General features: G+C 35.7%; 2 protein-coding genes across 7 annotated transcripts; both read left to right on the top strand.

The window, feature by feature from the left end:
- Positions 1-5,053: 5,053 nt before the first annotated feature.
- LOC147390930 (calcineurin B-like protein 4) lies at positions 5,054-11,863 on the top strand. Of its 5 annotated transcripts, none has more exons than XM_086458592.1 (9): positions 5,054-5,192; positions 6,224-6,382; positions 9,169-9,251; positions 9,385-9,444; positions 9,742-9,850; positions 9,981-10,033; positions 11,016-11,096; positions 11,200-11,296; positions 11,452-11,863. In XM_086458592.1, the coding sequence occupies exons 2-8, from the start codon at positions 6,304-6,306 to the stop codon at positions 11,248-11,250; spliced, it is 516 nt and encodes a 171-aa protein (XP_086314718.1). In that variant the 5' UTR covers positions 5,054-5,192; positions 6,224-6,303; the 3' UTR covers positions 11,251-11,296; positions 11,452-11,863. The 5 variants fall into 5 exon arrangements, with proteins under 5 accessions (XP_086314718.1, XP_086314714.1, XP_086314717.1 ...); XM_086458588.1 differs by having other exon boundaries at positions 5,054-5,190; positions 6,223-6,382; positions 11,184-11,296; XM_086458589.1 differs by having other exon boundaries at positions 5,183-5,315; positions 11,184-11,296.
- A 1,774-nt stretch (positions 11,864-13,637) lies between these two features.
- On the top strand, positions 13,638-17,064 carry LOC147390931 (calcineurin B-like protein 4). 2 transcript variants are annotated; one of them, XM_086458593.1, is made up of 8 exons: positions 13,643-13,973; positions 14,056-14,138; positions 14,224-14,283; positions 14,435-14,543; positions 14,737-14,789; positions 16,368-16,448; positions 16,541-16,653; positions 16,836-17,064. In XM_086458593.1, the coding sequence occupies exons 1-8, from the start codon at positions 13,901-13,903 to the stop codon at positions 16,906-16,908; spliced, it is 645 nt and encodes a 214-aa protein (XP_086314719.1). In that variant the 5' UTR covers positions 13,643-13,900; the 3' UTR covers positions 16,909-17,064. The 2 variants fall into 2 exon arrangements, with proteins under 2 accessions (XP_086314720.1, XP_086314719.1); XM_086458594.1 differs by lacking the exon at positions 16,836-17,064 and having other exon boundaries at positions 13,638-13,973; positions 16,541-16,657.
- Positions 17,065-23,185: the final 6,121 nt, after the last annotated feature.

Here is a 23,185-nt window from a genome sequence, read left to right on the forward strand (position 1 = left end):
GAAAACCCATCACATATTTACTATTATGTATAGACTAATGCTGGAATCGCACAAACAGAGACACAAGGGTGACACAAATGACGTGGTGGTGCACACATAACATAGATGCTTTTTACTTGTATCTCACGAAAAAGCATCTATGGCTATGTGCACACCACTATGTCACTATGTTACTCCCGTGTCCCCCTTTGTGTCACCCCTGCACGGCACTTATATATAATTGGAAAAAAAAGATTAAATATTGTTGATGCAAATCAAAATTAGATAATATTTTAAAGCATAAAAATGCTCTTGAATTACATTATTTTTACTATTATAATTACAGTATGAGAAGAGTAAATATTATGGGTGTAAATTAGGGGTGCAACTTGGTTCGGTTTGAGTTCAAATTGGTACCGAATTAACATAGGTTGGTCCCACTAAATAAAAATCAAAATCTAACTAAATCCCATTGGAATCAAACCAACCCGAACCAAACTAAAGTCGGTTTGGATCGGTTCCATGGATTGCCAATATTCTATAAATTGTAAGTAACATTTTTTAATGAAAAAATAAACATAAAATTTCATACAATAAATCATTAATCTATCCATAAAACGTTATTAATTTATCCATAAAAGATCATTAATCTATGTCCTAACTCCTAAAATAATTCATAATAATTATTATATACATATATATTTATTTATTTCATAGGGTTCGGTTCTCAAATTGGTTTAGTTCTATACAAGTTTGATCCGAGAACCGAACCAAACCACCCCAAAACTATCAGCTTGGTTCGATTCTCAATTTGAACCGAACCAAATTGATTGGTTCACCATTTTCGTAATCTGGAACCAAACCGCAACTTGTTCTAAACTGAACCAAACCACCCCAAAACTATCGTCTTGGTTCGATTCTAGGTTTGAATCGGACCAAGTTGCACCCCTAGTGTAAATCCCTATTAGTTAAATTTTATATAGGTTATACAAATAACTTTACATTGTATTAAATGACAACGCTCTACAAAATTAGTCCATATATTGAATTTTTTTAAAACAACCTCTTAAATTAGTTATTGTGAAGGTTCCAACTTTTTAGATTTATGTACAAAATTTCATAGATGTTCTTCATGGTCGTGCTTTCACTCAGATATTTAAAGATTTTGTTAAGACCATCGATTGGGTCTACTACCTCCACTCAGCCAAACCCATCTGAAAAAACAAGGTTTAGGACTTTGATTCTTTACAAAGATTAGTAAGGCTAAATTTTTTTCCAATATCTTAAATCAAGGCTGGGCTAGGAGCCTAGGACCTAAAAATGCGCAATTGGCTTTGACTTTATTTTATATATATACATATACATGAATATTAAGTAGATAAAAATTATATTTTCTTGAAAAAAAGGGGAAAGAAAGGGGGGAAGAGATGAAAGATAATAAAGTTGAAGGGATGAAGAGAGAAGACAATATAGTGGAGCCCACACAAAGGGATGGATAAAACGTTCATCCCCCATAATTGTAGTAAAGGTGGAGACAAGACAGACACTTATCAAAGTCAAGAATAGTGTTCAGATCGAGCCCCTTCAGAATAGAAAAAACCTGACCCCATCCCCACTTGAGGAGGGTCCTCAGTGAGCATAGCCAAAACCAAGCACATACGACCAAAATCTTCAGCACTATTCTGAAGAGAGACATGCCAAATGGGTAAAACGACCGTCCTTGAACCAAGGTAGACCAATGGAACGTGGATATCAATTCTTAGATCGGTATCTTCACAAGTTTGGTTTCAAGGTTTCAGACACAAGAGAAAAAACATTAAACTCGAGGGATATATGCTAGTAATTATCAAATCTAATTGAAAATTGACATCTTTAGACTCACCCACCCAAAACAGTGAAATCATATCAATTCAACATTTAATATGCTTAAATACTACTAATCAAATTCGAGGGAATACATTAATGAGGTGTAGGCACAACCCCCAATAAAAGTCAGTAACCACCGTCCAGCTTACATCTAATGCGACGTTTTACCTAGACCAGTTATGTGGTGACGCATGCCCATGAATTTCAGTTATAAAATCCCCTTTCGAGGATTGGGGGGTTCAGAACTTTGATTTTCTCTTTACAAAAAATATTATCTCATCTCTACAACTATATTGTTCATCATTTTCTCAAAATTTTCAATTCCATTCCCACCATTACTAATTTAAACTTTAGAGGATCTTTGACAGGCATCACACTGAGGTCTCATCCTTATCTCATTTGGCCCTTCAACCATTTCAGAATCAGGCACATTGCAGTGGTTTAAAAAACTATCGACATCTCAAGAGGAAATCAATTGGATAAGATCAAGCTTCCCACCTAAGAACATATAAATCTCGAGGAATGGAAAATAGAAAAAGTTCTCCATACATTCCATCATGTTGCTCCTACTTTCCTTCCCCCAAATTTCCCCATTCCACCTTCCCTTCCAATTTTTCTTCCCTCCCCTAATTTTGATGAATTTTTGCGATGTCCCTCGTGTTTTCAAAATGATGACATAACCTTCTTACTTCTTAGCCCATCTATTTTTTGGGGGTAATTTTGGCACTCCAATTTGGTGGATATTTGAAATACCCCTATTTTTTCAAACTTATGGTAATGCTCACTTTGACCTTACTCTTCTTTTTCTAGTGTAACGATACTAAATACTCTTTTTTCAAATTCTAACAAAAAAATACCCAACTTTTTTTCCTAAAACCGATTATATATCTTCAAGCTCAAGTAAATTAATGTTAATCTCATTTTCAATCCATGTTTTTGAATATTAGCTTAATCCCTTTTAGAGAATTCTCTAATTTTTACAAAAAAATCTTATCATCTTCTACTTCCAAAATCATTTATTTTTCTTTAGGTTTAAAGGTTAAAGTCGATTAATCTTAAAGTTGAAGACAAAGGTAAATTTTTTTACTTGAGTACGAAGATAATTGACGGTTTTGGAAAGAGAAATCAAAATCATTTTGATTTCAAGTGAAAGACGAGAGTAATGAGATCATTTTGCATTATTCTATTATAGAAGACCAATGTCAATGGTGCATTCTTAAGTTATGGTGAATATTTGAGAAACTCTATAATTTTAAATAGATGATCACAATGCTCATTTTACTTAGGTCTTCTCTCATAAATTAATGAGAAATGATTCAAATATCATGTTCTTATAATAAAAAATCGTTGACTTTTCTCCCATAAACAATGACCTTCAAGCTCTTCAACCTTACCGATTCATAAAGAATAATGCTAAAGTAACATTACGAGGAACATCGTGGGAGACATTAATGTGCACAGAACCATAGACATCTTCATTGAGATCTCACTCGTATTTCGAAGAAAAGCATCTATGATTCTAACACACATCCACATATACCGATATCTCCCACAATAATAAATCCCCCTCCAACTCCAAGAAAATTCTGGCTTCGCTTATGAGCAAGTCAAAATGGTTTGATATTCCTAACCCGAGCACAACTCATTTAATAATCGGGTCTGATGGGTTCATACAATTAAAATTTAGACAAGGTTGGACACAATCCAAACCCGCTAATTTTGTGTTGTTTTTGTTTTTGAGTCATTTTGTTGGATCGTGTTAAAAATTACCCCACTAAAGTTGAATTAGTTTCTTTAGAACTGGATCAGGCTCAACCAAACCCGGTCCAAACCCGTCCATTGACTGCCACTTCCCTAGATTTCACTCGTTGGGTTAACTGGGAAAGATGGGGCTGACGAGTTTTATGATCGTAGCACGTGTGTCTGTTGGGTGAATCTAAGCCCCTCATGTCTTTGTCTCGACACGTGCCTCTTATACTTAGACTATATCGCTAATAAGAAGGAAAAAAATACTATTGTGTACATCAGAGAACGTTTGTAATATATTACTTACAGCCTTATGTGTGCCACGTGGCATTTAAGGTCCCATTAAAAGTACGGTCCCATTAGAAGGAATGTGGAAATTGAAAAAGTCTTGAAAGGCCATAGAAATATTGGAAATAAATTTGTACTCTGGAAACCTAGAATCGAAATCGATCCCAATTCTAGTTCCATCACTTTGAGAATTTGAATTGAAATCAACGATGATCAAAATCAATAAAATCTAACGGATTCAATTCCCTTAAATATCCCTTTAATTACAATTTTGTGGTCTGACAAATATCACATTCACATCGACCTATATTACATTTTTTTTCTTATCTTTCTTCTTTATTATTTTCAATTTTATTATATCTTATCTTTAATTCATTTTGTTATTTTTCATTTTTTATCTCTTAATCTCAATTTTTTTTTAATAATATCATTTCAATTTTTTTTTTGTCTTTACTCTTTTTATGTTAAAAGAAGATGCCGATGTTGTGGGCACGAGTAAACTCTAATAATAATAATAATAATAATAAAATTTAGAGAATAAAATAAAAAAAATTTGGAAAAAAAAAAAATCAAGATTCAATTTAACTTTGATGGTTATGCATATTGAGCAGATCGATCCAATCTCTTCTCTAATATTACACCTATCAAAGAAGCTATGACAATGAGCATAACGTCTTCCTTGATTATAGACGATTATGATCATCATCTTTGAAAATCATAATATTGGTTATGTGTTCACACGATATTTCCAATCGACATTTTTCATGAGAGTAACGATAATTGAACACCCCCACATGGCATACTCAAAATACTATCTTGATGTGGCATGTGCCAGTACCATTGTTTTTCTTTCACTGGGATACACAAATACATGGATTTATGTAGATGTACAATTGTGTATCTCGAGGAATAAAGTCTATGGTTCTAACACATGCCACGTCAGGAGAGTATGTTGAGTATGCCACGTGGGAGAGTCAGGTTATCACGACTCAATCTCAATTCCAATATTTATAGCAATCACATGAGCGGGCCAATGGCCCAATGGAAAGCAATGTGTCATGCAATGAAACTTGGAGTCAGGTTACAATCCAACTACTTGGAGTAGAGAATCTTTATATTCTAACATAAAATACAGAGTCGAAATATTAAGTAAGAACTATTGACGAAAGAGAGGGAACCGTTCAAAGCTGTCTCCATAGAAAACAAAACAGAGACAGAGAGAGAGAGAGAGACAGACAGACAGAGAGAGAGAGAGAGAGGCCAACTTGTGAAGGACTAAGGAGATAAGCTGATAAAACTAAGAGAAAGAAGGGGTAGTTCAGATAAATCTCATTTTCTTTCTTTATTTCTCTTTAAATTCTTGTTTCTCCATCACTATTTTGTTAGATTTCATCGACTAGTATCTGCTATTCGAGCAAAGATTTTAGTTCTTTAATGTATGTGTCATTCATGTCTTTGGGTGTCTCTTTATTTATATATTTCTGCAACAATAAAAGAGGTTTATGCAAATCTTCCGTACCTTCTGATCAAAATTTCATTTTGAAGTTCTTTCTACTCTCCAATCAGTCAAACTAATTTAAAGAACCAATAAAGTATCAATCTTTTTTACTCCAGATGATGCTTTGGGTCTTACAGATCTCTAATTCATTATTTAAATATGATTTCCAATTAGGAGAATTAATACCCAGTTGTGTATTTGGATTTTGTTTTTTTACTTTCCCTTGATGAAGATTCATCAAAAACTGATTTTTTTTGTTTTTTTGGTCCAATTTAGGTTTTAGTTTGATTGGAAAAAATAGGTCATTTGGGTTAAATGTGGTGTTTTTTGTAGGATTGAAATTGGTGAGGTGATATAGTTCAAGATAGAGTTGACTAGAGAAATAGGATTCATGTTTCAGTACCCAATTTATGCAATAAGGTTTAGTTGATGGTGATGAAGTGGGTGTCAAGGGTTCTTAGATATCCAATCTTGTTAGACAGTTTGTTTAATGTGGTGTGGTACATGAGACAATGATGGGAATTTGGTGAATTGGAAATGGTCTTATCTTTATAGATTTTCCTTCTCATCATTCTAATCATCTCTTATATGAATTTCCTTTCCAAACTATAGCTACATTTTATGTCCATTCATGGCTTTCTTGGGTTGTTGGAAATCGTCTTCTTGTTGTTCTGGTTGACTTGTCCAAGAGGTTGTCGCGACATGAATGTTCCGAATTTTCAAGTATTAATATATTTCCTTTAATTAGCATTTTATAATGAAAATATAAAGTAATGATAGATCGGTATTCTGGAGATTCCAAGCATATTTGACTTAACGCAGTTTGTTATTGAATGGACATTACAGGTACAATTTAATGATAGCATCAATAGACTAGAAGTTGACTGCATATAATCTCTCGTGTTCTTAGTGTTGTGCTTGTTTGTATGGGTTGCTTTTACTCAAAGAAGGCAACACAAACTCCTGGGTACGAGGAGCCTACCGTTCTTGCTTCGGAAACACCTTGTGAGTATAGATCTCATCGCTCTGACTCATTTGCATGTTTGAGAGTTTATCTTTCACCTTCTCATTTCCAACCAGGAAGTCTTCTATTTCAATCATTTTGCAGTTTAATGTAATTGATTGGCATGATAACCATTTGAATTATATTGATAATAATAATATCAAGTGTTATGAGTTCAAACATCAAATTTGAAACTTTTTGAATTGATGGCTAATTGGTTTAGAACATCTGCAAGATCAACCACCGTTTAGGACTTTCCATTAGGTAACTCCTGACTAAAAGATCTTCTAGGACAAAAGTGACCACGCAATACAGAAAGGACACGGAGCATGGTTGGATATTTACACTTACAACTTTAAGCATCTGATATGGATATGGCTTCCATCTTGACCCATGTGGATACAATGGAACCCCCTCCCTCCTTTTTGATGAACTTGTCATACAATTCTTGACAATCGTTAAGAATGAGGTGGACGGGATGGATGGTTGGAATCATCCAATCTAATCGATTGTATGTTATGAAATATCTTAACTAGGACTTGTCAAGTGGTGGATCCTTCTGCATGTATTCCTTGTCTAGATGTCCTACGAAATGTTCATGGAACTTAACCTAAAATCATTTGTCCACAAATTCTAGAGAGCATATATCAGTAGATATGTATCATTTATGTAGATTGTAGATTTAATCAAATGTATTTACAGGTGAGGCTTATGCCTTGAGACATGCCTCAATGTGAAGCTCATTAAAAACACCCTGAGGCACAAGAAACAAATGTAAAAATAGTTGAGACCCATGCTTTAGAACAAGAGGCACTCTCAAGATGTATGCCTTAGTGGACTAAGACATGTGCCTTTTGTCTGAGGCATATTCTCACACTGTTTTCTCTATTATTTTAGTCTTTTTTTAAACTGCATTTTAAAGCATTTTCTTATTTCTTTGTAGTGCTACAAACATGATTGGACATTTAGAAATAAATTTGAAAAAGCAAGAGTATTATATGCAACACAAGTTCAATTGATTTGATTTATTAATTAATTTTTGCAGTATTTAGCATTGTGTAAAGAAGTTGAAAGAGCTATATATATATTTGCAATCAATATAAAATAGTTATTTATTGCAAAAACTTTTAATTATTACAATATATATAATTTATTTCTTGTTGAAACATAAAATAGTTTTTTTTTAATGTTATTAATATAGGGAAATAAAACTTGGAATTCAATTACGTGGATTTGAAACTGGAAATTTGGATTTATATGGTGGCTACCATTGTTTTTTTTTAATTTCATTTTTAATATTAATTATTTATATATGATATATTATTTATTTAAAATTTAGCGAAGAAGGGACTGGGGGGGAGGGAGGTGCCTCCCTCAACTGTTTTTGTAATTTAAATAACCCCTTAATCATTTAAGATACTTTGTGTTTTCAAGCTGACAAAATACCCCTTTGATCATGGTGCCTTGGTTTTTAAACTCGTCTGAGACCAAGACGTATCGTCCGAGTTAACTCGGTATCAGAGCTGAACGAGACCAACTCACAAAGTCATTTTTTGACCGAGATTTACGAGTCACGTTCAATTTTTTGATTTGTTTCACGAGACGTCTCAAATGTATTGGAAAAATAGTCCGAGATGACTCGGTATCGGAGCTGAACGAGACGAGATGAGATACTGAGTTTAAAAACCATGCATGGTGCCCCCCCTCCCTCCCTCCCCGTTAAATTATTTTGCCTCCCACCTACAATTTTTTGAGTGATTTAGAAATCCCTCCACCCTTTGATGAATATTTGAGATACCCCAATTATGTTTCTATATTGATGACATACCCACTATGACCTATTTGCCCCCTATCCCCCAAATTTTTTGGGTGATTAGATACTCTTGTATCAAATTGATAAATGTTTAAGAGATCTCTATGTTTCAAATTGATGACATGCCCCATTTGACCTTGTTTTTCTTTACTAGAATAACAAAAAATGACCTAAATCCCTTGTATCCAAAACATCCTCAACTTCTTTTCCTAAAATCAGTCATCGAGCTCTTCAACCTCTAAAGAAAATTAATTTTGATTTATTCATTTCATATTCAATCAATCGTTTTGAACATCACCTTAATCCCTTGTAGAAAATCTAAATTTCCTTTTAAAATATTCATAATCTTCTAATTCAAAAATCTTATCTTGTCCTTTAGATTTGAATGTTAAAGAAGATTAATCTTTAAGGTTGAAAATTAGGATATATTTTTTATCTAAGAGGTTGAAGATGACTTATTTTGGAAAGAGAAATCAAAGGTTTTTTGGTTTCAGGATGAAGACAAGGGTAATGAAGTAATTTTGCATTAGTCTATTGGAGAAGACCAAAGTCATTGGGGCATGTGGGCATTTTGGTGAATGCTTGACATACCTTATGTTTTTAAACTGATGACTTTACCCCCTTGACTTTGGTCTTCTCTCATATACTAATAAGGAATGACCTAAGTGCATTTTTCTTCGTCCTCTAGCCAAAAATGCTTGTTCTCCCCAAAACCAGTCTTCTTCAAGCTATTCTACTTTACCATTAACTTTAGTTTGCCTCCCTTGCCAGAAGATCCTGGCTCTGCCCCTGCATGCATGTGAGCCTTCCGACTTGAGGCATTGGCTAGCTGAGCACCTTGTCTCAAGCCCCAATGTTTGAAAACATTGGATTTAGTCACATTCTCTAATTCCCAACTACATGGAATGTAAATCAATTATACATCTTGAGTTCTCGAAATGGGAATCTGAAATACTTTTTTTTCCCCTTTGGCAGTTACAGTGAGTGAAGTACAGGCTTTATATGAGCTTTTTAAGAAACTAAGCAGTTCCATAATTGACGATGGGCTTATTCACAAGGTATTTCTTTGAGGTCTGCATTCTGAAGTTTATGATTTTTGCTGCACTGTAGGTTAGTTTCAACTATTTGGTTGATCTGCCTGACACATTCCATGCATAGAGTGCTAAATTTCTATTCCATCTCCCTTAACAGGAAGAACTCCAGCTGGCTCTCTTCAAGAACAGCAACAAGCAAAATCTCTTTGCTGATAGGGTGTGTATTATTAGTTCATTACTTTTCATGATAGTTTAGCTAATTTTTCGTGTATTTACTTCATAAGAGATTAGAGGTACTCCAAAAATACCATGAGCATCAATTGTGGTGATATGGTCATACTGGAACACCCACACGACAATGACTCTCTCATGCTTTGAAATTCTCGTAAATCTAAAAGATTGTGATTTGTGAGGTATTTTGAACACAATATTTTCTGTGTTCAATATTGTCCTTCATCATCTCTGGTACTTTTGCTATTTTTGTAACTGCAATTTGTTTGGGCATCTATTGTAGGTATTTGATTTGTTTGATGTCAAGCGCAATGGGGTTATCGAGTTCGGGGAATTTGTTAGATCATTGGGTGTCTTTCACCCAAATGCTCCCATAGCAGATAAAGTCATGTGTAAGAGACAGTTTCTTATAATCCACATTTCTTATGTATACTAAATGTGTTTATGTAGATGATTTCCCTTTTCCCTGCATTATATTGTACCCATTTAAAGCTACTAACTTAGGGAAAAATCTTGTTGCAGTTGCATTTAGATTGTATGATCTAAGGCAGACTGGCTATATTGAGCGTGAAGAGGTGAGTACTGCAACTTTTTTCCCATTGTTAAACATTACATTTATGTCGTTAATGGTTAATCCCATTAACTTGTGTGGTGAAGGAAACTTCTTTGTGCATACTTTATGTCAAAAACTTCAGTTAATAACATTTTCTCATACCGCGAGTATGAAATTGAGATTGTCTGCATCCCTTGGACTTTTAATAGTAGGTTACTTTGTAAAGGAATCTAGAGAAAAAAAATATTACGATGGCATAAATGTAGTATTTTCAGCACTGGCTTCTATTTTGAGATACATGCAATCTCTCACTCAGTCGATAGGATATAGAAAGGGGGACAACAAAGATTAATATCAAGTTATGTTCCCAACCATATGATTGTACTTCTTTTTTCTTAGTTGAACCCCAACCTGACCTTAATAAAAAAAATTATTTTACAACCTGGAGTATATACTGTAAACAGCTTGTACTAAAGAAGGATTTCATTACATTTGAGAAAAAAAAAAAGGAGGAAGAATTAAGAAAATTTCTAGAGAAAGAAAAGTAGAAATGTAGAAAAGAACAAGCGCGAAAGAACGGGAGAGATGCACATGCCAATTTGGTCAAACATTCCTCTCTCAACACAAATGTATACTACACCCCAAAACATTATTTCAAGAATGCCTCTAATAACTTAATAAAACCAACGTGAGAAGACTACCCTTAAACCAGTTATCTGATGACATAAAGCATGATTGCACTATAGTAACACCACCTCTGGTGTTGTCTTTATGATACGAGGGATGTCATTAGGAAATTTATCAGCTTATGTTGTACAGTGCTTTTAGTATTTTTGGTCTTGATATTCAATTTCAAATGGAGTATTTTTTAAGATAGTCTCCATTATTCAGCTATTTTTTTCTCTAGAAATTATTTTTCTTTTTCTCAAATGTAGTGCTCTTATTGCAACTATTTCAATGTGCATATATCTAATTTAGAAACATTTTGTATAATTACTTCTCAGTTGAAGGAGATGGTGGTTGCTCTTTTGAATGAATCAGATCTGATCCTTTCAGATGATGTCGTCGAAACAATTGTGGATAAGGTTTTGAATACACTCCTCTTGGTTAACAACATTAGGTTCATATTTTTTAATTTTGCTCTATCAATTCACATTGTTTTTCATTTACAGACGTTCATTGACGCAGATTCAAAAGGTGATGGGAAGATTGATCCAGAAGAATGGAAGGAATTTGTAGCACGGAATCCATCTTTGATAAAGAACATGACTCTTCCATACTTGAAGTGAGCCTGAATTGAGCTTACTCATTAATTCACTGCAAACAGAAAAGGAAAAAAAAAAAAAAAGGAAAAAAATGCCTATATTTTGTTTCTATGCAATTGTTCATCACAATGTCATGGATTTCTAATTACTTGCAACATTGGCTGCTATTGTTCAGGGACATAACCCTAGCATTTCCCAGCTTTGTGTTAAACTCCGAAATTGAAGATTCAGAAATGGCCTAAGTACAAGACGATATTCACAAACTAATGTAGCACTTTTAAGATAAAAAAGGCAATAAGTTTTCAAGACTACTGAAGCTGTGTTGGTGAACTGGATCAGATTTCACATGCAACATCTTTATACTACTATTTTCAAGTCCCGTGCACCAGTTTTGACGACTAGGGGAAGCTATGCCATAATTGTATATAAGGTTTGATTCTTTTTTAATTTCTTAGTCTGTTTACATAGTTTTGGAGCTTTAGGAAATTTTAAAGTGATGAAGACACTTAAGAGGCATGCATGTATGTAACCCTTTTCTGTTACTAGTGTTCCCACTATAAAACAATGAGATTTGGATAATTCTGTTCTTTCCTTCATTCTTAATCGATGCCGGGCACTACTCTCTTTGTGTTCACCTTGGTCCACTGCCCTGCATAAAAATCCAATTTGATTGAACAATCCTAACCATCTGATTAAGAGATGATAGTTGGTCAAGTCAAAGGATCGATATCTGGAAAGTGCATGTTTTTTGGACTGTTTGGGCCACTTATTCAGCATGAGAGGTGGCCATGGAATTTTTTATTTATGAAACATTGGATTATAGACTAGGCCTTGTTTTGCCCATATTCACTAAGGAGAGTTAAAATAGAAAAATATTCTTAAAATCCATAATGGAAGGTAAATGACTATTCTATCCTTACAACACGAAACCATTGTTCTGTATGCCCATGGTGGTAGTGTCGTTGAGAGGATCCAAGCATGTACTCCAATAATTAAGGGACGGGTGAAGAGGCAAATAGCACGTTAGGTGACAAATTTAGGCTGTGTTTGACGTTACTTTTATGACTTTTGTAAAGAGAAATTTTTTTTTGTAATTCTTTTCAACAACTTTACTTTTTTTTTTTTTTTTTTTTTTTGTATATCATTGGAATTTAGTTGAGATGGTAAGGGCAATTAGGTTTGTTCCCCAGGTTACACCTTCGAAACTCTATATGCCCTTCACTTAAATATTATCCATATTTAATTGTTGAATACATGTTAGAGTGGTTGGTATGTGCGGCCTGTCAAAGCTTTTAAAAAAAAAAAGGTTTGTTTTTTTATTGAACACGTAAGTGTTTGACTAAAAAATAGATATTTGGCAATGTCAATTAAATGCCATGTGTCAAAACCTTACGTGTTCGTTGATCATGATAAATTTGATACAGAGGTCTTAAATGCCAAGTGTCACAATCTTAGGTTTTCAAGACAAAATTGAAGAGAGAAGATTATGTTTCAACATTCAAGGGGACCTGAATTCTCCAGCAATCTCTCATATGAGCACCAGATACCAATTTCAAAAGAACCAATACACGTTAGAGGAATTTATTCTCACTTTGAACCATAGACTCTCATCACTCATCTTTGCTTACCCATTGATTGATCTTACAAAAGAGGGTTCTTAACGCCATCTATAGGACATTTACGGTGGATTCCCATGCCCTTTTTGGTCATATAAAGGTACCAAAAATATGTTCTTTTCATAACGACCTCATATCGCATGTCCTGTCCGGAAAGGTGACCATGAATTTATGTCTAATCGAAGTAAGAATTGATTAGTCTAAATTGGAGTTTATTTATTTCACTATCAAAATTGGAATTGGAATAAATCAGAATTAATCTATATAATCACGGGAGAATTACCATTTCATGAGCTGAAAATGAGTTATTTAAGATTCCAACTAATTACCAAAACATGAATGATCACATTTTCGTTAAAAAATAAATTCACAATGATAACGAATTCAATGGTTTTAAAGTAACTATTTCCAAGTAGTCACTTTAAACTTGTGAAATAGTCCCTTTAAAAACCTCTGAATTCGTTATCGTTCATATTTTGATAATTAAAATGAACAATTAGCTAAATTCGTCAAAAGTTGATCACTTTTTCGTAAATATCCTTTTAATTGTTGTGCAGAAACGTAATAAGAGAAAAGAAATAAAGATGAAACGAACACAAATTTACATGATTTCAAAATTGCTTATATCCACGGAGGAGAGGAAGAAAAACCCACTATCGATGATAAAGATTACACACTCTCCATTTTCTACAACTCACTCAGCTACAAAAAAAAAAAAAAAAAACATTAAAGTACACCTCGGGGGTGTTGCCTCCCAACCCTCACATAAGCCCAATCATGTAGTTAGGCTAAGCTCACTCCACTTTGTAAAAGGTCACCTTTAATACTGTTTGCCTCAAATTGGAGCCAGTTGTGGAATATTGTAAATTACATTGTTCAATTTTTTAATTACAGAAAGGCTGTTATGCCTTCTCATAAGCTCTGAACTTCATTTGCTCTTAGATTATATTTTCATTCAAAAATCAATCAAATACTCATCAAATTCAAGTAATTTTTTTCTAAAAATTAATGGGTTGTGTGTTGACAAAGAAGCGGCAACGTGGTTACGACGATCCATCTATTCTTGCAGCTCAAACATGTTGTAAGATCCATTTTCTTCTTGTTCATGTATTTATAATTTGATTTTTCAGGATTTATTATAAATTGGTTTATGTTGATTGCAGTTAGCGCGAAAGAAGTAGAAGCATTGTATGATTTGTTCAAGAAATTAAGCAGTTCTATAGTCGACGACGCGTTTATTAGCAAAGTAATTTCTTATTCTTTGTAGGAAGAGTTTTTAATCAGTTCTATAGTCTATTTGTTTATTGTGACGATGTTTGTTTGCTTTGTAGGAAGAGTTTCAGCTTGGCCTGTTCAGGGACAGTAAGAAGCAAAGTCTCTTTGCAGACAGGGTCAGAATTTTATTTTTTTCATAATTATTTTCTAATTTAACATTTATTCTTCAAAAAAAAAAAAAAATGTGATCTCAGTTACATTGAGATTCTGATTCTTTTAGTTTCTGTTCTAGGATAACAATATCCTGGTTAACTTCTGTTCTAACAGATGTTTGATTTGTTCGACTCCAATCGTGATGGCGTGATTGAATTCGAAGAGTTTGTTAAATCTCTAAGCATCTTTCACCCAAACGCACCCCAAGATGACAAAATTTTGTGTAGGAAATTCTACCAAATTCCCAATTTCAAATAAGCAGAAATGCGCAACTATACATGTTTATGTTTGTGTGTGTGTGTGTGTGTGTGTATGAAGTGTTAATGTCACCATGCATCGATGTATGTAGATTTCAATTTATTTTCTACTTTTTAATCTTACGTATGTATATATATCTTCCGTGTTATATGTCGCAGTTTCATTCCAACTATATGACATACGGCAAACGGGCTACATTGAGCACGAGGAGGTAAAGATTGAGCCTTCGATTCCTATAACATATAAGTTTGTTGTTCTTCATATTGCTCTTACTATAGTGAAAGTAGCTAATTCAGGGTTTGATTTTTCGTTCATAAAATTAAATCTCATTGGAAGTTATTAGCATCATTATTGTCTACACCTCACGGTGTTGAGTCTAAATTCTTTTTAACGTAGATTATTTTCTGGGTGAATTACTATTTTGTGAGCTGAAGATGAGTTATTCACGATTCTGGCCACTTTTTATTTTAATTATCGAAACGTGAACAATCATGTTTTCGTTAAAATTTTTTCGGAAATAAGTGAAAATTTCGCAGATTTAATATTAAATTGTCACTTCAAACTCGCGAAACAGTCACTGTAAAAACCTCCGAATTCGTTATTGTTCACGTTTTGATAATTAATATGAACAATGAGCCAGACTCCTAAATTCGTCAAAAGTTGATCACTTTTTCGTAAATATCTCTTATTTTTGTCCACACTCATGCTAAAACAAAGTTTTAACCTACTACAAAGAGAGGTAGGACTGTCAATGGGTAGATTTGGGCTGGGCTTGATTGATCCCTAACCCAGCCCTAAAGAATTGGGCTTTCCCTCAGATCAGTTATAAAACCTTATTGGGCTTAAATAAGCTAAGGACAAGCCCAACGCTAGCGAGCTCGGGTTAGCTCTAGATTGATTTTTGGATTTAGTTATTGAAAAAAAAAAAATTAAATTCATGCCTTCCAATATCATTTGGATCTCTTTGATATTGTTTTTTTTTTTTTTATATATCAAATATGGGTCCAATCTCTAACCTCATTTAAAAAAATGATAATGAGTTTTTGACACCCCCTCTGACATGGCATGTGCTAGAATCATAGATTCTTTTCTTCAGGATACACAATTGCACATATTTATGGGGATGTACCGTTGTGTATCTCGAGGGAAAAATTTTATGGTTCTAGCTCATTCCACATCAAGGGGAGTGTGTTAGAGGGGGTGTCAGAAAATCACGACTCCTTTAAAAAGATTATCAAATAATATACTTGTTATACCCATAAAAAAGAAGAAAAAAAAGAGAGAGAATATACTTGTTATTTTATGACATAATTTTTTTGGGCCGACCATGTTGGGTTAGTGAGCCCAATTGATACCACTATATGTTTAAAGGTGTGCACATAAGTAAAGCCACAATCCACTTTCTTTTTGCACACTTGGGGAATATAATCACGAGTCGCCATCCAAGTGGTGTTCCGTTACTATAACAACATATGGTGTTTACGTGGCATGTTTTGGTCGGAGATTATATGCATTGGGTTGCGTGCAATGTAGAAAACAACTTGGTTAAGAGTCTGATGTGTTTTAAGCCCCTACTAAAACGTGTCCTGTAAACATAGAACAGGACACCTTTCTTGATCTTGATTTTATAATTACACACAATGTGTCTCTCATCACATAGGTGTCATAAGACTTCAAGTAGGCACAACAACCAATTCTCGATTGGCTTGGAGGACACTTGTGATATTTACACTAGGAAATGAGAATATATTCTGAAGTACTCATCCTTTTGAACCAAAATATGTGAAAGGTGAAGGAAATGGTTAACTCGCTACTATATGAATCAAACTTGATCCTTACGGACGACATTGTTGAATCCATTATCGATAAGGTATGTTTTGTTTGTTATTTTGACACTTATATATATGTTTCATTACCCATAGCTCTTATTCTTTTCTCGTTTTCACTTACAAACTTGTGAAGACATTTGAGGAGGCAGATTTGAAAGGTGATGGAAAAATCGACATGGAAGAATGGAAAGGATTCGTTGCTCGCAATCCATCCTTACTGAGGATCATGACCATTCCTTATTTGAAGTAATTCTCTTACCCATTTCAATTTAAGAGCATATTTTAACTAATTCTCTCATTGATTTGATAAATAGTTTGTGAGCTATGCTTTCTTGAATGAGTTTTTGAAAAAAAAAAAAAAGGTTTTATTTCTTAACCGGATATTGGATCAAATAGAAATAACTAAAGCGAAATTCTACATTTTGCAGGGACATTACAAATGCATTTCCAAGCTTTGTGTCGAGATCAGAAGTAGAAGATGCCATTAATGACTTCCCTTGAGTAACTTAAACAAGCTTCTATTGAAAATTAAAACCAACTCACCTTATTTGAAGTGTAAAGCTATATAGTTCTGTTTTTAATGTAACCCATATAATTAACGCTGAAATTCATTTTTTACTCAATTCTATAACAAATGTCCCCCATGGATATATTGACATAATTAAAGACATGTATAAAAGGATTATGATTAGTGTGTGTTAAGGTGACCGAGTTACCTTAGCTGATTGATTCTCTTGGCATTAAAATATTCTTGAAATATACCAACCATCTATAGTTAATTATTACCATCTTTGTTAGTTTATTGAATAGACATATATTCTGTAATTGAGAGAAAATCTCTCTCAAATCAATCTCACAGTTGTACTATAAATCAATATCGAATCACCTCAAGAAATATATAGGATTTTATCCAATACTCTGTAAATTCTCATGGTATCAAAGCCATCAACTTAGCTCCTCTTTGGTCTTTTCCCTCTCAACTAATCTCATCTTTCTCTTTCAAATGATTACATCATCTTCTATGAATTCTCTTTGGGATTTCAAATCTCTCTCATGTAGTCATCAAACTAGACAAATCCAACTACATTTTTTTGAAAAGTAACCTTCTCCCAATTCTTTATGAAATAGATATGTTGTCAATGGTGGATGCCACATATTCACCTCCAAATGAGATCATCACTATGGACTCCAAAAGCATTCCCAATTCTGCATATCTGGAATGGAAAAAAGAAGGACCAAATCCTTCTTAGTTGGTTGCATGCCACATTGAAACCACTAGTCTTTGCCCAAGTCATAGGGTACAAATCTGATCATGAAACTTGGGTAACTCTTGATTGGGCGTACATGGCACAAACAAATGCTCGATATTATCAAATCAAGCATGAACTTGTCAATATACGCAAAGGCGCCCATTATCATTGAGTACATGGACAAAATCAAATGGCTTTCGGATGAGTTGCCGCTTATTTAACAACCCATATCTACTAAAGATATAGTGGGCTATGTTCTTGATGGTCTCAATTGCAACTTTGATGTAGTGGTCAACTCTGTCCAAATAATGAAGGATCCACCTTCTTTTGAAGATCTTTATAGCATGCTCTTTAAGTGTGAAAAACGATTAGAACTCTATCATCAACCTACAACCGATCGCTCCGATACGGCTTTCTTTGCTTCTCAAGGTCATAGTAATAGCCATGGTAGAAGTAATTGAGGTTTTGGATTTAGTCGTGGCAACAATTCTGACTATGGAACTGGTAGAGGAAATAACAATGGTCGTAGATTTAGTCGTGATAACAACTCTGGCTGAGGAGGCTCATGTAACAACAACAATACACAATCAGATCAATCATATATTGTCTATCAGATTTGTAATAAAATTGTCCATAATGCTCGCCAATGCCACCAATGACACAACTTCTCAAATCAACCCGATGATTTACCTATAACATTTTCTACCATGAATATGTCTATTGATCCATACGATTATACTTGGTATCCAAACACGGGAGCGACCAACCATATGACATCTGATGCCTCAACCATGACTAATCGACAAGATTATAATGGATCTGAACAAATTACAGTGGCCAATGATAATACCATATCTATTCACAGCACTGGCGACATGAAATTATTTACATTTTTTTCTACTTTCTTATTGAAGGATATTTTACATGTGCCTTAAATTAAAGCCAACCTATTATCAGTTTCCCGTTTTGTTAATGATTATTATTGTGTCTTTGTCTTTGATTATTTTGGTTTTTGCATAAAGGATCAACGCACAGGGAGATTCCTCCTTCAGACTCCGAATAGAGGTTCACTTTTTCCTCTCCATGCTCACACCAACCGTGGTTCCTCTTCTCTTCTTTTTGTTGGTATGGTGCGACAAACATCCACTCTTGCAACTTGGCACAAGGGTCCTGGGCATCCTAACCATCACATTCTTATCAAACTTGTTAGAAATAAGTGCCTACAAGTTGTTGACAACTAAAAAATTCCACAATATTTTACTTGTTCTTTGAATAAAAGTTGTCGTTTAAATTTCTCTCTGTCTACTTTAAGTTCTCCTGCACCTTTACATCTTATTCACTTAGACGTATGAAGTCCCACTCCTGAATTATCATGTGTGCTCTTTTTTAATAATATAGTATTCGTTTATGATATTTGAGAGGGAGTCAACACAATACTAGAAATATTGGCATCCAAGGACTTTAGAGTTTAGAATTAGTAGAAGACCAATATGTAAAGTGCAACCCTTCATTCACACACACACACACACACACACACACCAAAAATTCCAAGATAAGGAACATCCAGTGAAAATTGAAGATTTAAAAAATTACTTAAAGTGGCTTTAAAAAAAATCTAGCTTACCATACATGAGGAATGAGAGATTGAAGAAGATGTTGCCTATAAAGCTAAAACTGGATGATTAAAGTAGAGTTGTAGCTTTGGAGTATTATGTGATAGACACATACAAATCAAATTAAATACTTTTTTATAAGATGACAATAAGGTCAGTTATAGTTTGTGAGTTCAAATGTTGGGTGATTAAGAAACATCATAATAAATTTAGTGTAACAGAGATGAGAAAGTTTAGATGAATGAGCGGAAAAAATATAATAAAAAATATACACATTTAAGCAAATGAAGTTACTCTAATACTTGATGAACTAAGAGAAAATTGATTGAGATGATTTGGAGATGTTCAACGAATATTAATTACAACCAGGGGTGGAGCCAGGATTTTCTTGTAATAGGAGCAAACTATGATTAGTTGTATAGTTGAAGAACTTGAATGGAGGGAGGTGAGGGTGTGGGGGCAAAAATTGGAGGGAGATGAGGGTGTGGGGGCAAATGGGGAGAGAGGTGAGAGAGTGGGGACAAATGGGGCATGTAATTAGTTGAAAATATAGGGTGTCTCAAAGTTTTGTGGGGGCAATTACCCCCACCAGCTCTGCCCTGATTACAACCCTAATTATAATAAATAACAAAGTCAAAAGTTCCAAAAAAAATGAGAGGAAGACCCAAAAGATCCTAGATTGAGATAACAAAAGACGTGATTTTAACTCAAATTGAATAAAGGAACAAAATTCATTTAACCACCCCATATCTATTTGTTTTTTGACCATTCAAAATTTTGAGTGTTGCTACCGGTTAAGCACGTTTTAAATGAGACTCGATGATGAAGAAATTAAATTGAACTTAGGTCTATGATATCTTCAGCTATTATCTTTACCAAACCCAACAACTTTACACTTTACACTGCTTTTGCACCTAGTGATTTTCACATATCCTCACTTTGGGCTTGAGAAAAAAATATGTAAGAGCTGTCATTGTGTAACGGCCACATCATCTGTCACCTAGAGTTAGGTGTAAGCTCGCCCCGGAGCTACCCGGGAGCACCCATGTAATATCATGTAAGGCTTGTTATGAAGCCATGTCAGCCCCCGTACCAAGGCATATCTGTTAGCTTAGGGTACGTGTCAGCCCCGTGCCAGGGCACACTTGTTAGCTTAGTGGCATTTTCGTAATAAGGGAGTATGACCGGCCTCTACTTTTGATGTTTCCTTCTGAAAACCTAGTAAAGACTTAGCATACACTTTGTAGGAAGGGTGTCAGTGCTATCCCAATCCCCGACTTACACCCACGTTGTTGAAGCCCAGCTCCGTGGAAGTCCCGCGTGTCATAGGATCATCATTTGCTTGTAACGCATCTATTGCTTTTATATTGCGTTACCCCGTGTAATTACTATTATATCAACAAAGTTGCCTCCGGGCTTTGCCTCGTGTTGCCTCGTTTACTTGTTTGCTAGCTACGTGTGTGTGGTGTACGATCATTTTACAGGCTTGCAAGTGGATTTGACCCCCTTGCGCCGCACGACCCCGCTTCGAAAGAATAGGGCCGTGACAGTTGGTATCAGAGCAGCAGTTGTTTGAGCACAGTTGGTATTCCCCCGAGATTCCATTTAGTTCACGCGAACGATGGTAAGAGGAACTACTAGTACCGCGGATCTACCCGCTCCAAACACACCAGCACCACGTACAAACAAGGAACGCATCGAGGTATTGGAGGAAAAGATAGGTATGCTATCCGGTATTGTTGATGGTATTGCACGAATAGATGATCACCAGAGCACGCTGGATGACAGATCCGAGACATTCAGAGCTAGAGTGACAGCCCTCGAAGAAGATACTCGAGACAATCTAGCCGTCTTACAGGAACAGATTACAGAACTCACTACAAAAATAGGTTTCCTGGTCCGCGCCGTCGGTAACGAACGACCTACCAGTAGTGATGCTTCTCCCTCGCGTTTGCGAGTACCCGAGCCACGTACCTTCGATGGTGTTCGCGATGCGAAAGATCTCGAGAATTTCCTGTTCGACATGGAGCAGTACTTCCGTGTAGCTCGTCCGGATTCCGAAGAGGTAAAAGTAACAACTGCTTCTATGTATCTTGCAGGTGACGCCAAGCTATGGTGGCGGACAGAGTACACCGAGATGGAAAGTGGCCAATGTTCCATCGATACATGGGAGGACCTCAAGAAAGAATTGAAGTACCAGTTCTTACCAGAGAACGTGGAGTTCATTGCCCGCAGAAAGTTGAGGCAACTCCAACATATAGGTACAGTTCACGAGTACGTCAAGCAGTTTTCCGCCTTGATGCTTGATATCCGTGATATGTCAGAGAAAGACAAGCTGTTCTCGTTCCAAGAAGGACTCAAGCCTTGGGTTCAGACAGAACTCCAACGGCAACGTGTGGAAGATCTTGCGTCTGCAATTGCAGCAGCCGAGCGGTTGACTGATTATACTCCCGCGGGAGGGAGCCAACAGTATGTACATCCTCAATCTTACTACCAGCAACCTGAGTACACAAAGAAGTCTTCGAATGGCAAGAATGGAAGGCACAGAAAGAGTTCCAGTCCGGGATCATCACGGAACTCCTCTCCTTCACAGAGCAGAAGTACCTCGCCAATCAAGCGTCGTCACAAGCATGGATGTGTTTTGTGTGGTGGGCCTCACAAGACATTCAAGTGCCCACAGCGAGCCAAATTGACTGCACTATTAGCTTCCCAGAGTGACCCTAGTCACGAGAGTACGAGTGGGCGAGATTATGAAGATTCTCCTCACATAGGAGCCTTGCATCTTTTGAATGCAATGAAGCAGACATCTGAGACTCAGAATAGCCAGAAACGGAAGGGTCTTATGTATGTCGATATTGAAGTTGGTGGGAAGACCACCCAGGCAATGGTTGATACAGGAGCTACTCACAGTTTCATTACCCCTACAGAGGCGAAGCGTCTCAATATCCGGCTCGATAAGGGTTCAAGCCGTATGAAAGCTGTAAACTCCCAAGCCACTCCTATCCAAAGTTCGGCCAAGTCAGTGTCCGTCAAGATAGGTACATGGAAGGGTAAGCTTGATTTACTCGCAGTTCCACTCGATGAGTTCAGAGTTGTCATTGGGATGGATTTCATGCGACAGAACAGGGTTGTACCAATGCCATTTGCCAACACCTTGGGCATGCTAGGTGAATGTCCAAGCTTTGTTCCCGTCTCCACAGGCAAGGAAGAGGGAAAGTTGATTTCAGCCATTCAGGTGAAGAAAGGTAAGCAACTGTACATTGCTTCCTTGAGAGTTGAAGCCGAAGAAAATGACCATAGTTCAACTCCCACACAAGTTACACAGGTTTTAGCAGAAGATGATGACGAGATAGCGAATTTGCTTTCGAAGATTCTACAGCCACGTAGGTCGAATGATCATCAGAATGAATTGCTACCTGTTGCCACACCTCTTATAGAGAGGCCTTACAGGATGAATCATCCAAGACTAGCTGAGTTGAGCAAGCAACAGTATGGGTCTTTAAGACGTTGTATCGATTATCGAGCAGTGAAGAAGATCACCATCAAGAACAAGTATCCTATCCAGCAGAGTGCCGACTTGTTTGATAAGCTTGGGACAGCCAAGTGTTTTTCAGAGTTAGGTCAGAGATCAGGTTACTGTAAGATTCAAGTTGCAGAAGAAGCCCTCAACCACTTAGTCAGAGTGTCAGCAAGAATTGTGATGTACCTCAGAGTGTTGTCAGCGTCAGAGATTCAAGATTCACAGGGAAGTTATGGAACGGACCATGCAGACTACTTAGATTCCAGCTTGATTTTCCGAGCAGTGTACATCATCAATCAGTTTGGCCAACGGAGAGATTCAGTTCTGCGTTGGAGTATTTTAGGCATCTTGCCAATGCCGATCATCCGAATTGGGTGAATTTGTTCAATTCCACC

The sequence above is a fragment of the Akebia trifoliata genome, chromosome 11, assembly GCF_017979445.1.
Source record: "Akebia trifoliata isolate Shusen 1 chromosome 11, ASM1797944v1, whole genome shotgun sequence".
Taxonomy (NCBI): Eukaryota; Viridiplantae; Streptophyta; class Magnoliopsida; order Ranunculales; family Lardizabalaceae; genus Akebia; species Akebia trifoliata.

Coding starts and splice junctions, on each gene's coding strand:
- LOC147390930 (XM_086458588.1), top strand. CDS start 6,304: ATGGGTTGCTTTTACTCAAAGAAGGCAACACAAACTCCTGGGTACGAG. Junction 6,383..9,168: donor TCTTGCTTCGGAAACACCTT/GTGAGTATAGAT, acceptor CCCCTTTGGCAG/TTACAGTGAGTGAAGTACAG. Junction 11,097..11,183: donor TCGAAACAATTGTGGATAAG/GTTTTGAATACA, acceptor TTTCATTTACAG/ACGTTCATTGACGCAGATTC.
- LOC147390931 (XM_086458593.1), top strand. CDS start 13,901: ATGGGTTGTGTGTTGACAAAGAAGCGGCAACGTGGTTACGACGATCCA. Junction 14,790..16,367: donor GCTACATTGAGCACGAGGAG/GTAAAGATTGAG, acceptor AATATGTGAAAG/GTGAAGGAAATGGTTAACTC. Junction 16,654..16,835: donor ATGACCATTCCTTATTTGAA/GTAATTCTCTTA, acceptor TACATTTTGCAG/GGACATTACAAATGCATTTC.